General features: G+C 30.6%; 1 protein-coding gene across 1 annotated transcript in view; it reads left to right on the top strand.

The window, feature by feature from the left end:
* Positions 1-16,448: 16,448 nt before the first annotated feature.
* Positions 16,449-17,260, top strand: part of LOC111242291 — a 2,210-nt gene continuing 1,398 nt past the window's right edge. Inside the window, exons 1-2 of the mRNA XM_022784828.1 lie at positions 16,449-16,509; positions 16,586-17,251. Coding sequence (XP_022640549.1) covers positions 16,817-17,251 — 435 coding nt within the window. The 5' untranslated portion in view covers positions 16,449-16,509; positions 16,586-16,816. The remainder of the gene's footprint in view (positions 16,510-16,585; positions 17,252-17,260) is intronic.

The following is a 17,260-nucleotide window of genomic DNA, read 5'->3' as shown; positions in this document are numbered from 1 at the left end:
TGTCATTAGCTAATTAGCCATTGATGTTAAATAAGATTTTTTAGTGTTTTTTTAATTCATGATAATGCTAAATATGCATCATGTAATTTTTTTAATTACTTGTCAGCATCCTACCATATTGGTTTGCAGACAAATGCTTAAAATTAAATTTCATAGACTGATGGCTACAATAAAGTCTACTTAGGTTGAACTGATTAATGGGTTTAGTCACCGGTTTGTTAGTTCGACCAACCGTCTAATAAACAAAATTATTATAATATAAAAAGTAAGATATTTTATCTTAATTGTTAATACAAGTTCAAATTGATCCAAATATTGTGATTTTTACCACACAGCAACAAAATTAAAAGAAAAAAGTTTTTATTCATATCTAAAGATTTATATACATAGTAAAATATAATTCTAGTCGAGATAAAAATGTTTTATTACAATATTGTTATTTGTTATTTTATTTTTCTTTTTGTATTTGGAATTAATGTGTTATCGTTAAAAATTTAACAATTGACATTATTTATGGAAAGTTTATATGAATAAACGATTCATAGATAAAACACTTTTAAGGTGAAATAAAAGTTTATAATGTGTCCAGATTTACTTGAGAAGAAGATAATAAAGAATTTAAGTGTGAAGTTAGGATTTTTTTATATTAATGAAAATGATAATGTAAGTAATACATAAAAAAAAATATACAAATGAAATTACGAGAAATTTAAGTGTGAAGTGTAGTTGTATATTATATATCAAGTCTCAATGGTTTTGATTGGAAGAGATATGAACTCTTTTATATGTGATTGATTTGTTCAAAACTCATTATATAATACCAAAATTCTAACACAAACTTAAGTATATTATTTTTTATTTATTTTCTAGTTTGAGTTAGGTCATTTCAAACTTGATTCATCTGAGTCATCCAAATTAGTTGAGTTGAAACGATTCAAATTTAATTTGATTTGAATTAACTTTAATTTAGGTTAAGTTTACTCGATCCAGACTTAGTTGAGTTATATCAACTAAGAATTGGGTGAGTCGAGAAGACTTACACCTAAGTCAAGTTAAATCACCTTGGAATGGTCAAGTTAATCATACATTCAAGTTGGATTGAGTTGAATTTGATACATGTTGACCCGAGTAAGTTTGGGCTTAGCCAAACTAAATCATCCCTAGTTGGTACAATTAGGTCAACTTAGACCTAGATCGAACTGAGTTTGATAAGGCTAATTGAGTCGAGTCAACTTAAGTCCAAGTCAAACTGAATTGAGGTGAAATCACACTAATTACGTTGGGTTTGGCCCATATTGGATCAAATCAAATTTGGTTGAGTCTAATTAGAGGTGGATCCACATCATATTGGATGTAGTGGAACCAAATCAATTTTATTTAGATTTAACTAAGTTGAGTTGAACTTATATATTAGAGTGAGATATCGGATTGAGACCATGTGAAAACTAAATTAAGTTAATCACACATCATATTGAGTTAAATCGATCGACACTTATATTAATTCCATTTAAAAAATCAAATTTAAGAATGTGAAAAATTTTAAATTCATACTTTTAAAATGAAATTTAAAATTATTTAATTTAAAGTAAATCAATTACTCTAATAAAATTCTAGAATTTCAAATTTTTTTTCAAAATTCTATATCCAAATGACATATTTATCATAAAGCATTTCAAACTAAAAATAATAATTATTCTCTTAAAATATGTTATCCAAACATATTAAAAATTTTAATTGAAAATAATGGTAAATCTCTTATATAATTGATTCATGGTCGAACCGCATTGTATAAACTACTAAAATTTTATCACAAACTATAATGCGTTGTTGAACATATTATTTTCATGCATGTAGAACACACATATTAAAACATTTTATTTTCATATTAAGTAAAAAAAAAATGGTTGCGTCTTGTAAATAACAAATGTCCTATAATCAAATTTTTCATGTTAATATGAATTAGAAACAAAGATGTAATTTATTTAAATACTAAAAAATGTAACTTATAGAAATAAAGATATAATTTATTTATATATTAAAAAAAGCAACTTATATGGAATAAATATAAGATATTATACTCTTCCCTACACAAAGATAAATAAAAATAACTAGATCTATACTAATTTAAAAAGGTTGTCAATAAGATTTGATTTTATTAATTATATACTTAGAAAAATACTTTTATAAGTTTCTTTTCTTATCAAGGCATCAAGGAATATCAATTAGAAAATTGAATGTGATTAATGTTAATGACGTTTAAAAAGAGTTAATCAAGATCATCAACAACATTATAAGGATAAAAATCCTACAAGCAGATAAAGTGTTGAGTTAGAAGACCGTAACCTCAACTCCACAGCAATGTTAATATACTTAATTCAAATTTACGTTGATATTTTAATATTGAACAAGGTTAAAATATTTTAAACCTGAATATTCATTAATATTTTTTAAAGTATTTACCAAAAAAAATTAAGTAAATTGAATAAAAAATTATAGAATTTTGGAATTTTTTTCGAATAATTATGACTCTTTTTGTTTATTTTTAATATATATATATATATATATATATATATATATATAATTTAAGTTAGAAGGCCACAACCTCAACTCCATAGCAATGTTAATATATAAATAAAATTTATGTTGATATTTTGATATTGTAACAAAGTTCAAAATTTTTTTATAGAAATTTGGAAGTTCTTTTGAATAGTTATGAATTTTTTTTTGTTTATTTTTTAATATATATTTTTTAATTTGGATTACTATAATTGAAATTATGCTTATCTTCCTTATTTTTTATTTTTAAGATGATTCCAATGCACATTTTTTTTCTATGACTATAATTCTTTCTCGTTATCTTTACGTTTTATAATTCGCAATGATTTTCTTTCCATATAAAATTACTTTTCGGTGGTTGACTATTGTTGATAGATGAATTTAAGTTTATCATTTAAAATAATAAAATTATATTAACTTATCAAACATAAATCTAGTTAATTGAAATTTAGATACTTTCTATTTCTATTAAGGAGATAAAATAGGTTAATTTGGTTCATTAAAGTTCAGTCTAACTTTGATTCGTAAAAAATATTGAGTCGCATTGATGTCAGATTTATACAATATTGATGTTAAATTGTATTTTTGTTCACATAAATATTTTTATTTGAATTTCTCATAATATCAAGTAAAGTAATAACAATTATTTCACATATTGAATAATTTTTGTTCAAACAATCATTCGATCATTATAATGCTAAAGAAATTAACAATTAGTTCTATCATCATTTCTTTGTTCAATGTTTATAATTTTCCTTTTCAGAATTATTAGATCTAGCATTAGAATAACTCTCCTCCTTCACTTTTCCATCTTGATTAACATCATAATCTAAATATCATATAAAATGGAATTAAAAATAATGAAGAATAATGGAGGAGGGAAGCAAAGTGTCGCAAGTGTTTTCCAATTTCTTAAACGAAGTGAAGTATTGATGTACCGCAGGTTGTGGACATGTTCCATACAAAATTTTAATGTTGTGAGGATGGCATACTAAGTTGAAATGAGCTTCTGAGTTCAAAACATTGTCGAAGGTTACTCCGTCCACCACTACATATAGTTTCCTACACATTCTCGTTTCTCTTTTGTCCTTCAGTAATATTTAATTTTTGTTTAAATTTTTTATCCAATAACCAACCACTTCATTAATGTCCCCACCCACCACTATATGAATGCTCATCCACAATAGTCCACCATTTCCACTTGAAAGAAATTCCTCTCAATCTTTTTTTTCCTTGTGATTTTTGTTTGCTGAAAGTGTGGTGGTGTAGTGTTGGATTATTGTGGTGTGTTTGGTTGGAGATAACAAAGCTTCGTTGTGGTGCAAGAAGGTAGATTAGAGGAAGTGGCAAAGCTTAGTAGTGGTGCAAGAATGTGCAATGGTGTGGTGGTTGAAGGTTCACAGGTTTGAATATATAAGTCTAACGTTGTAACGGATGTGGACATAAGTTGCTTCTTAAATGTATGTTAAGATCTGTGTACGGATATCCACATCCGTTGCATTTGTCACTCAAATTGAAATGTATGATTCATGCTGAATGACATTGCATGTTAGATTCTTCCAACCCCACAACGAGATTTAGACACTTTCTCATTCCTTAGAATGCTTCGGGTGCCGGAGTTGAAGCCAAAGTGTCGGAATATCCCTCCAGTGGTTGTGATATTGTTGAACCATGATATCTCGGAGGCAAACCTGTCGAAGTATAACCTTTACACTCAGATTCCTCTTCTGAAGAACCAACCACCAAAGTGGCCGATGCTGGAGCCTCAACCGGGGGGAACGTGCAACGAAGTGAAATTCAGAACTGGAGCAAGAACTGATTAGTTCAACGATGAGTTAGGACTGCTTCTTGAACGAATCGGAGGATCCAACTACGCCGGCGAAGACAAAGGAGAATGAGAAGGACAAACGTTGGATCGGGGACTGAGAATTTTGGTAAGGCGGTGAACGGCGAAGTAGTGGTCATAATAAAGGTGGTGTTGTTGTCGTTCTGGTGAGAGAGAATGTCCATTTGAAGATCAGAGGTGACGATTGTGTTGCAGAGGTAGTAGCCTTTGGCCCTTACGGTGCTCAGCATGAATCAAACTCTCTTGTGGGCTTGCACCTTACGCTAACGGCCTTGCACCAACAGGGGTGGGGAGGCGCTTCTAGCTAAGTGAAAGAGAAAAGAGATTAGGGTTTTAAAAGTAAAATAGGTAAAGGTAAAAGTAAAAAGGGTAAGATTGAAATTTAAGAAATATAATAATTTTCTTTATTGTTTTTTTCAAAATTTAGTTTTATTTTTAATTTTATTTATATTTTAAAACATAATTGTTGACATAACTTTCTTTTTAACCAAACTATACTCGTCGATATTTTTTTCTTTCATTAAATTTCCTTTATATAGTTGTGTTGTGATGGCGTATCAACACATTTGTGTGTGCAACACTTAGCTTTTAAAATTAAACCACTTTAGTCTAATCACTTGAATTGAACTAAGATAGAAGTTTGTCAAAGCCAATTATTTTAAATATAAATGAATGAAAGCATCAAAATTTAATGATTTAATTACAGATGACCTATACTGATAAAATAATTATAGTAATTAATTAATACAAAAAATAATATTAAAGAGATATAACATCGTAATTTTACAACACTAAAAATGAAACATAATTTTATATTTTCTTGACACTATATATATATATATATATATATATATAAAGTCCGATTTTCTGATAATGGAATTCTGACCTAAAAAAAAAGCTATATTATCTATATAAATATTTGATACAATAGCCTATCTAGATAATTTTTTAGTTTATCTGTAGTGTTTGAGTTAAAGTTTGAATAAATCACCCTCCCACACCCAATCCACCTGAAAATAACTTGAACCAGTTTTTCTAAAATCTACAACCGTTGACTAAACTACACACAGACCAATTCATATTACATAAAATAAGCCAAACAATGAGCTTAAATTTTATATAATGAAAAGCCTAAACAATAGCATAAATAAGCCAAAAATGTAATAAACTTAAATTGGTAACGTCCCTATCAAATTTCACATCCAAATCCTTAAACTAGAAGAAAAAAACAATTAAACACAACTTCATATTTGTATCATTTGATTGGAGTATCTATGAAGAGCTTTCTTAGATTTTCTTTTTCCTACCTAATTAAGGCCTGCACAAGACATAAACAATAAACATTATATATGCTGGCCTTCTATATATAAGAATAATTACAATTAAGAGTATTAAAATCTTGATTAGTATGATTTGTGTGAGTGTTATGTAAATGTAAGTTAAAAAAGATGAAGTCATATTTGCCAATTTGGGTTGAAATCATAAGTTCTAAGTGAATGATTGTGATAGAATGAGTGAGGAAATAGGGAATGAAAAAAGAATTTGATTACTTAAAAAACAAGCACACGTTGGATTTGAGATGTTAGGTTTAATGATACATTTGGCAAGTAGATGAGGGATAATGATATTCAACCTTCTTCCAAAGTGACAAGAATTAATGTAACATCATTTCCTCATTATCTTCACCTTTTTCTATTTTTTTACAAACTTGGGATCAAAACAACATTTTTAGGGTTGCAAAATCTTTGGAACATACTTTGTAGCAAGTTATATCAACCTTTGAAATATATTGACTGCGACTTAGTCTATATTCTAACTCTGAAAAAATCGATGTTAAGAGAAACAAAGACAGAACTTACTATAATATGTATATTTTTTATTATTTTTCAAAGAATTAGTCTTTGTGATTCAATATTATATACTTTGTTCCTTTTTTACTATAAACGAAGACAATAATAATAATAATTTGTGAGCAACATTTTATTTTATTTTTACTATTTAAAAACAATACTACTTATATCAACATTAACTTTTAATATTTTTTACAGAATTGACAATAGTTAAAAGTAATTTATATCACAATTTAATTGGAAATTTAAAATATAACTTATCTTTTTATCATAAAATTTAATTGCAATATAACATATACTTAAAATATTTACTTATTATACATTTTAATTATATAAAAGAATAAGAAAGTTTCCTTTCCTATGCGTATAGAATAAATAATATATAAATTTTAATATTATATAAAAAAATTAATATAATCAGTAAAGTTTGAAAGAGTAATAAATTATTTGATTGAATTTATTATATATATATATATATATATATATATTATATTTTTCAACAATTAAATTATTCACATAAGTTTTATAAAACTGAATAAAAGAGTAATAATAATTTGTATTATTTAAATAAAATAATTCAATTTTAATAAATTTAAAAAACATACATTATAAATGAGATATAAATAATATAGAATTTGAAAAATGCAATCTAACAACAAGTTCTGAAAAATGTGATTTAATAGAAAGATTTTGAAAAGTGTAACATTTGATAAAAGACTTTTTCTTTTTTATTACAATTTTTTCTTGTTTTAGTTACCTTGTGTTCTATATGGAAATCTCCTTTTAATCACCGAGTTTAACAATATAGCACAAATGACTATGATTATATCATCCCTCCATCATAGTGTTGTGTACATTGTATTATTAGCCATATTTTATTAAATCTTCACAATCTAACTTAAACTTGAGCTTTTGAAAATTTATTAAAGTGATATTTAGATTAGTCTCCAGTATGATTATTAACAAATAGACAAGACAACCTCCCTGTTCTAGCAGAAAATGGCTTACGACCTTTGCCAACCCACCATGAGTAAGACACACCATTGCCAATCCTTCACTTAGCTTTTGAAGAACCTTCTCTTCTTCTTACATCAACACTTTCTATTATTCCACTCTTCAATCTTGCCAGACCTTCAGCTTGTGGACTTATAGCACTAGAATTTTTCAAAGCAACAACGTTAATGGTTTCAAATTTGTGTGGACGAAAATTATACATTAAATTTTTACAACTATTTTTTAAGTTATCAGCAGCCTTATCCATGATGTCACTCAAATCTTAACATTTTTTCTCTTAACAAAATCTAACAAATATTACAAACTTTCGAGAAAATATTTAAATAGATCCTTGAAAAATAGAACTAATAACTAATATGTTTTTAAATAATGCTTTTATGTAAATGAGTTCTTAAATTATAATTCTATTAACATGCACTAGTGCAGAAAGGGCTTTAGACGTATGTTATTTTGGGTTTTTAACGTCTTTTTCACAACCGACGTCATTACGGGTGACGTTAATGGGACGTCAAATTTTCATATAACAGACGTCAATACAGACGTCAATTAGTGCCATGTGCGACGTCAATAAACGTCGGTTAAGGCCTACTCTGACGTCTAATAGCACCATATAGATGTCGGTGTGGGAACCAACCGACTTCTACGAGCACTATAAAGACTTCGAACATGCCACTAACCGACGTCTAAGGTCACTATAGACGTCGGTGTATGCATTAACCGACGTCAAACATAGTCGTTGTGTTTTAGTGCAGTTTTGTTCTTGTCTTTGGATAGCCTAGTAGCACACTCTGTCTTTGCTAGTTTCCCAAAAAAAAAGCTTGTGTCTTTTGAATTTCTCATGACATTTCAACCCAAAACCGAACCTGGGTTCTTGCCTAGTTCCATTTTCAACCGCAAGAGGGAAAAATTATGGTGAAACGATAACTAAGCAACGACCCATGGTCGTTTTTGGGTCGAAATGCCATAAGAAATCCAAAAGACGCCACTTTTTCTGGGAGGCAGCTAGCAAAAGCAGAATGTGGTACTACGTTACCCCAAGAGAGGGACAAAATTGCACTAAAACACAACACAAGGAAAACAAATTTTAATCAGTTGAATCAGAAGATAATCGATGAAAGACTAATATAATCGGACTGAACAAAGTTTAAACGGTTTAAATAAAAAAAGACGCACCAGAAATGCAATTCCGCAAGAGAGAAAAAGGAGAGGAGGAAGACGATGATGTTTGCGAAACTGCGTGTCTGCGGTTTATTTAACATGAATTGAGGCGTTGGTTGTTACAGAAACCGATATAGTCAGTTAGACGTCTGTTATCTCACTAATATGACGTCCAAGATAACTTTTAATCTGCCTTTTGCATGCACCTTAGACGTCGGACACAAGGGGCTCCAACGTCTACGACGCTGATCGGAATGACTTTTCAATTCCGGTCAAGGAAGTAGACGACGGTTGTCCTGGGGAGCCGACGTCTATAACATTTTAGACGTCGGCCCCCTACTACTGGACGTCGAAGTGCCTGCGAGTTTGGTGAGTAGCATTAATTACAGCCACATAGACGTCGTTCCCCTAGAAACCAGACGTCTATATGGAAGAAATTGATTGTTTTCTCGCCTTCCTGACAAGCCCATTGACGTCAAGTTAAGGGAGCACGGACATCTATAACATTATAGACGTTGGTTATTTATTATGTGACATCTAAGCTTCTGGGAATCAGGTGAAGAGCATTAATTGCAGCCAGATAGACGTCTCCCCCCCCCCCTCACAACCGACGTCAATGGGATAGAAAAGACTGTCTTCTCGCTTACCTCAGGCCTTTGGACGTCTGGTTAGGGCAGAACAGACGTCTACTATATATAGACGTCGTTTGTCGTAGAAACCGACGTCTTGTTTACTAACTTATTTACGGTAATGCCACCGTCCATTAATATACGTCGAGCCACCCTTTAACCGACGTCTTATGGGTGACGTTAAACAGTATTTTTGCACTAGTGAGTAACTTCCTTCACTAAAACGATTGCTACTAAGTTAAATAGATAAATGATAATAATTCATAGTCTATAATTTAATTTAGTGTATGTTATCAACTAATTAGAGTTTGTTAATCTTCATATATTGTATACATGTTTGAATACATATTGATGATCTAAGAGTCTATAAGTACATCTCAATCTCTTAGATTGACATATATTTAGTTCAAGTATATTCGACGAGGAAGGAATCACATCTATCAAGATGTTGATATTAATAAATTATTATTAAATTAAAAGTAAAAGGTCAAGGTAATTAGGTGAATTAGTTCATACTCATTCGAATAAAGATCATAAATAGTAGTATAAATAACATGTTTCATAAGATACATAAATTACATTCATTATTACAACATTTCTTATCATTTACCATGCTTGGTTGTTGTCAAAGTATTCTCTGCAAGCACAATTTCTCATTACAGTTGAGAGAGGACAATATTTAAGGATTTATCGACCTGTGAAAGATTTGAAATTGGAGCATGAAGTGGTAATAGAGGGTGAAGATATTATGAGAGTGTTGTTTCAAAAATAAGCATATATATCATTTCAAAAAATTTTGTGAAACACAATTTTGAAGAAAAAAAGAAACATCGTGAGGTACAAAGAAGACTAACCATACACTTATTACTCATGGTTTAGGTGACATTGAATTCAGGTACAGGTACTTATGCATAGAGTCTACTAAACGTAACATTCTCATAACACTATTTATTTCACTCTAAACTCAACAAAGAGTTTATATATAAAAACTTTAGTGATATAACTTAAACATACAATATATATATATATATATATATATATATATATATATATATAATTACAAATTTTTACAAAAAATATAAAAGTAAAATCTTATCTTTTCTGTTATGTGTTGTGATAAGTGTTATAGGGTTTGTGTAACACCTTATACTTTAGTTTTGAGAACTTGGTGTTGGCATAGAGCGAGAACTTTCACGGGAGTTGTGATTGAGTGTTGTTGTTGCTGAGTTAAAGCATGTCATCCTTTGTGAAGATTCAAAGGAGGTGTTCATCCTTTGTGAAGCATTAAGAAGAGGTGTTCATCCTTTGTGGGTTTCAGGGGAGTAAGTTTCATCTCTTGTGGTAACAAAAGATATGTTCTAACCTTAAACTTTGTTATTTTCTGTGATTATAACAGTTTCTTGGTTTGTGATAGTGAAGTGTTAATTCTCTTTTGAGATTAACAATTGGGCGTAAGATCTGTGTGATTTGAACCAATATAAACTTGTGCAATTTTCTCTCTTCCTTACTCTCTTATTTTTTGTAATTTGTTATTAAGGAATTTAAATAATATTAGAAAATTATTGAAGGCACGATTTGCGATGAGAAACAAATTCAACCCCCTCTTGGTTTGTTGTTCACGTTAACCATTTCGTTGCACTACTCTAACACCAAGGCTTCCTTGTGGAATAACTAAGCTCCACCATTGGTTATACTTATATATGTTCGTGTACGATCATAACATATCATAACATAAACAATACACAAAGGTAAATATTGAAAAAAAAATAACACATGAAGGTGTATATAAAAAGAAATATTTTGATTAATAATCCAAAAACAATTTAATTTCATCAAACATCGGCATATAAAAATCACGAAGACCACACATGAATCTATAAGATATTGAACAAATAGAATATCATTTAACATCTTCTCACATACTCATATTATGTATTAATTATTTATCACCAAACACTAATATCATTTAATCCAATATAATACTTAGATTGAAAATCGAACCCAAGAATATTATATCAAAGTAAATTCATTAGAACTCAAGCAACACAATTATACTTGTCATGTTGTGTGATAACACATATTTTGTACACATATTTATAACTTCATTATACAATTATTGCACTTTCTATATGTTATATTTTTAGTTCTTAAGTAATTTTTATTCATTGAAAATTCATTGCACATAGTTGCTTTCATTTTACATCGTTAACTCATTTGACCTTTGCTCATTGGTTTGGCTATATCTTTTTTGTAGATCATGCTTTTGGTTTATTTTAGTTGCATTGTATAATTGGTTGGATTTGAACTCCTCTCATATTTTCTGATTTTTAGAAGTTGAGAGAAATTTACTCCACTTTTGTATAGAATTTGAGCAGAAATTTGTTTGTTTGAGCGAAAATTTGGTTGACAAAGATTAATTAACAACTCCATTTTCACTCAAAGCAAAATATAAGTTCAAAAACAAAATTTGGATCATTGCTCTATTTTTGCTTGAGTGAAAATCCTTGGTTTGAGTGAAAACACCAGAAAATCAACCTCATGAAACATTACCATATCTATTATCAAAGTTTCACCCAAAATCATTTTAACAAATACAGCCTTCAAATACATTCAAAATCATCAAAGCACATATACATACATATATAACCATTCACTTCAAACTCAAATTATATGGTCAATCACTTGTAACTCCCACTAATTCCTTTGTTTTTTACTCCCAATCTTCCTATCGAGGTGAACAAAGTGAGAATCATGATGGATATCATGGTCAATGCCCTTGTTGCAATTTTTGTCAACGATATGCTCGTACTGAAGAAGAATGGTGTACAAAGACACGACAACAACATAAAACTGCTAATATTTCACAAGTCAGTTATCTATAGTAATCAGATGAGATTTTCATTCCTGTTTATGCCTATAATGAGTTCTTCCAATACCAGGCAACCATGCAACCTACACAATTCTCACCACCATTGCTTAGTTTAGTAATACTGTAGCTTGTATTTCTCAATCCCCCTTCCTTGGATCTTGTATTCTTGGATTCTTGACTCTAGTTCCTTTGACCATATGTTTGGTAACAAGTCCTTTTTCTCTCAACTGACTTATTTGGATTCTTTACCCTCTATTACCATGGCAAATGACTCCCAAATAAAAGTTCATGCATTGGTCAGCATGACCTTCTTATAATCTTAACCTAAATTTTATGCTTTATATTCTCAAATGTTCTTTTAATCTAATCTCCATAAGCAAGTTCACTCGCATAAAAAATTACTTTGTCCTTTTTGTTAATAATTTTGTTCTTGTTCAGGATCGGCATATTAGACAAATGATTGGAGAAGGACTTGAATCTCGAGGATTATACTATATGTCACAATCAGTTGCTTGTATCTCCATTGCATCTCAAGCTCTTAAGCAACAACACTTAGGTCATCCTAGTCCGGCCAAAATGTGTCTCATGCTTCCTAATCTATCTCACAGTTTGTCTTTTCAAGCGAGTCTTGTTAGTTAAGAAAACACACTCATCATATATATGTTACTCGAGTCAATAAAAGTGTTTTTCACTTTTTGCCTTAGTTCACTATGATATTTTGAGTTCTAGTCGTATCTGTTCTACTTTGGATTTTTCTTACTTTGTTACTTTTGTTGATGATTTCTCCTTATCTACTTGGTTATTCTTAATGAAAAATCATTCTGATATTTTTTTTTCTATATTCCAAGGTTTCTCAACTGAAATTCAAATCAATTTGGCACCTCTAATAAAATTTTACACACTGACAATGCTTGTGAATATATGTCTTCCCAATTTCAATCTTTTCTAAGTTCACAAGGTATCCTCCATCAAACATCTTTCTTTCACACACCCCAATTGAATGGTGTCGCCGAAAGAAAAAATCAACACTTGGTTGAAATTGTCTGTATCCTTCTTCTTCACCACAACATTCCATTTTGCTTATGGGTATATGTCATTCTAATAACATGTTATCTTATATATTGCATGTCTTCCTCCATCCTTAGTAATCAGGTTCCTCACTCTCTCTTATATCCAACACAAAATATTTTCTCCATTCCCCTTTATGTCTTTGGTTGCACATGTTTTGTCCATGACCTTACTCCAGGTAAAGATGAACTTTCTACCAAATCCCTCAAATGTATTTTCCTTGGTTACTCACCTCTTCAGAAGGGTTATCATTGTTTTTGTCCTCAACTTCAACGTTATATAGTTTTTGTTGATGTCACATTTTTTTAGACTAACCCCTTTTATACTTCCACTATATTGAATATGAATATTATAGTCAAGCCTTTAGAAGTCTCGCCTATTCTAGCTTAGATGATATTTTCCCCTCAATGTCCTTTGCTTGAATACCATAGACAAATTCAAACTCCAATTGTGACTCACTCTATTAATCCTTTAGCATCATCTCCTGCTTCAACCTCCCTTTCGCCTACATTTCTGCACCTGAACTTTCTCTTGCGATAGGAAAGGCTATTCATTCCTCTCTTAATCCCAATCCTTTCTATGCTTTTACAATTAACTATCATTGTTTTTCTCCGTCCTATTTCTCCTTTGTATCTTATTTCGATTCTATGTCTATTTTTAAGACTATAAGTGAAGCTATGGTTGATCTCGACTGATGTCAGACAATGGTAAAGGAGATGACAATCTCACATTCCAATGACACTTGGGACCTTGTTCCTTTACCTTATGATAAGCAAAATGTTGGTTGTTATTGGGTGTATATAGTGAAAATTGGACCTGATGATATTGAATTTGAGAAAAAATTTATTTGTTTTGAACAAAAAATTGGTTAAGAGCAAAGATTAAATAACAACTATATTTTCACTCAAAGCAAAAAATAAGTTTGAAACCAAAACTTGAATCTTTGTTCAATTTTGGTTTGAATGAAAAATCCTTCGTTAGAGAGAAAACACCAAAAAATCAACATCATGAACCATCTATTTTTAAAGTTTCATCCAAAATCATTTTAACAAATACAATCTTCATTTCCATTCAAAATTATCAACACATATACACATATAACTATTTACATTGAACTCATGAATTAATATATATGGAAAAACTATATGAAGTAACTATATTCTTTTAAATTATATTCATAACTTACTTTAAGAAATTTTTTGTCTTAGCATGTATAATTTAGCCACTACAATATAAGTATCATATTCAAAGCATTTTAAACATTCCCTTATTAATAAAAAAAAACACAAATAACATTCTAATTTAATTTCAAACAAAATATAATCATACACAAAAATCAATTGTGACAAAGTGACCTTCATATGCTGATAATTTATCCTAAAAGATTATGTTAAAAACATAAATAATTTTTATTACCTATAATTCCTTACTAAATTAATTTCAACTCAAACTGATAACTATTCAAAATTTAGACACCTAAAATAAAGTATTCAAATATAATAAAATCTAAAAAATTTGATGATAAATCCAAAAAAAAGGAATAAAATGAAGAATCTTTAGAATAAATAAGAATTTAATCTTTTTGAAATATATCTGTAATATCTAAAAGAGATGACATCTACATAAATTGCAGTAGAAATATATTAAAGTAAGAAAGAAAAGGATACTGAGGTGAGAGAAAGGAGGTCTAGGTACCTAAAAAATATATCTGTAATTGTTTTTTTATAATTGTGATATTTGAAGATATTTTTTATTTTTATCTTTTTTATTTTAAATAAAATTATCTTACAATGGTACAATTCAAATAAGTTTGTATAATATAATATTAACGCAAATTATTTTTTATTCCTAAAAAAAAATTTAAGTGTCTTACATAACAAAGTAAAAGTTTTATATATATATATATATATATATATATATATATATATATATATATATTCTATAAATAAAAATTCAATTTCACAGGTAAGAAATAAAAAATAGAAATATACAAAATCAAATCCCAAATAATTTGTTAACGGTTACTTAAAATACTTGTATACATTACTTCAAAATATTTATTTAAGATATTCATCTAATATTTATAACGGATTTTATTCATAGGTTTATGTGTGATTATGATTTTATTTTAGCGAAATGATATTTCAACACCCTTATTTGACACTACTTTGACACTGGACAGGTGTCAGTGTGTCATTGGGTGCTTTTCTTTTAAAAAATATATGTTTTTTAATTCTGAAGGAAGGGCAAAGTTGGAATGAAATTTTGATTATTTTCAGTTTCGCGGTTTCTTTTCCTTTTCTCTGTGCTTTTGATGAAACAGGGCTTCCTTCGTCTTCGTCTCTCTCGCGCTCTCTCCTCTTGGTCTCTTCCAATCGACCATTGTGTGGCTTGAAAGTGGTGTTTTGTTCGACCATTGCTGTCTCGGTGTGCGTTGAAAGCCCTATCGGTGTGCGTTGAAAGGCGTATCTGTGTGCGTTNAAAGCCCTGTGGGTGCGTTGAAAGCCCTGTCGGTGTTGGTTGCGTTGAAAGCTCTGTGTTTGTAGTCGTTTCGTCTCGTCTCGTCTCGGTGTGGTGTGGGTTTCGTCTCGCCAACACCTTTTGCTGCAGTGGTGATTATTTTGAATCGCCCTTTGTGTGTGCTTCGTGGTGCTGGTGTTACTTTGGTAAGTGGTTTGTGGCTTTCGTCTTCTTCTGTGGTTCATTAAGTTGTGTATCATTGTCAAAGTGTAACGATGTTGTGGTAAATGTTGTTTTGGTGTAGGTGCAATGNCAACCCAAAAACCAAAAGTAAGTGTTACATTGGATGTAAAAATTGCTTTTTTTTTGGCATGGGTATGGGTGATGTTTTGGTTTAATGCATTTGTTATTTTTTGGATTGATTTGTAGTGGCGCCTCCGTGTATCGATGAAATCGGCAACCGTGATGGAAATGAATAGTTTACTGAGAAACTGTCATATAGAGCGCATTAGGATGACACCTTTTCATTGGTGCGTAAAAATGATGAAACCTGTGGAAGTGAATTTGAAGTTGTTGAAGTGTATGGTTAGAAGATGGGTTGGTAATGCTTTGAGTTTTAGGGTGAGTCAACAAGTANTTCCTTNTACTACTTTAGATGTATATATGACAACCGGTTTAGGAATGGGTGGGGTAAATGTTCCTCTAGACGAGTGTATAGTTGGATCCCTCGGTCAGATGTTTGATCCAAAGACCACAACGGAAAAAGATTTGATTGAACGATTTCGCTTGATTGTCAACGATGAAGAAGTTGATGTTGACGTAGTGTGTAGGTTATACATTTTGGTAGTTTTAGTAACTTTTTTGTTGCCTAGGCAATCTAGGTATGTCGCAAACATGCCTTTTGGTGTTTTAGACGATTTAGATAGTTTGTGTTTGTATGACTGGGCGTCCTGCGTTCATAACCACCTAGTTCAAAGCTTAAATAGTTCGAAGAAGAAGATAATGTCGGGAAAAATAAAGCATCAACTCAGTCTTAGTGGCAACGTGGCTTGTTTGCAGGTAAGATGTTTTACTGAATATTTATTATTTTAAGCATTTTACAATTTGGCTAATTGTTTGGTTTTGATGATTTAAGGCATGGGCGGTGGAAAGATTTTCTTTGCACCGGCACACAAGTCACAGGAGGTTCCCACGGATTAGGAGTTGGCAACCGTTAAATGCAAGGAAGAAAACAATAAAAGAAATATTGAGGACCGGAGACGTAAGTATATTGAACTGTGTTATAAATTTTGGTTGGATATATTTGAGTAATGTTGATGTTTGTTGATGGTTGTTGATGTTTGTTCATGTTTGTTGATGGCTGTTTATGTTACAGTTAAATCTTGATTGGTATGTAAGTCGTATCGATCGTAATGATGCTGAACTGCGTGTTGCGTTGGGTATTGATGACATTGGGTTGTCTAAAGGTGAAGAATCAAAGGCAAATGCATCAATGATTCAGGAATCAGATGAGGAAAGCACAGACACTTGCACGTGGCTAGCAGANGCTGATGTGATATTGAAGAAGACCAATTCTGAAATAGCGTCTATGCATCGTGAGATTTCTAGGCTAACGAAGGAGGTAATGGACCTTCGTCAATTTCCAATGCAAAACGAAGAAGGTAGATTCGGTGAACCTGCAGAAGGAGTTGGTGCAGGTGACGAAGATGTCGATGTTGGAGAGGATGACCACCNTTTAGGGGAAGAAGTACCGGCAGGTGGGGATGAAGAAGGAGTTGGTGCAGGTGACGAAGATGTGGATGTTGGAGAG

Source organism: Vigna radiata, chromosome 8, assembly GCF_000741045.1.
Source record: "Vigna radiata var. radiata cultivar VC1973A chromosome 8, Vradiata_ver6, whole genome shotgun sequence".
Lineage (NCBI taxonomy): Eukaryota > Viridiplantae > Streptophyta > Magnoliopsida > Fabales > Fabaceae > Vigna > Vigna radiata.
Note: the sequence above shows the minus strand (reverse complement) of the source record. Positions and strands in the feature narration are given on the sequence as shown.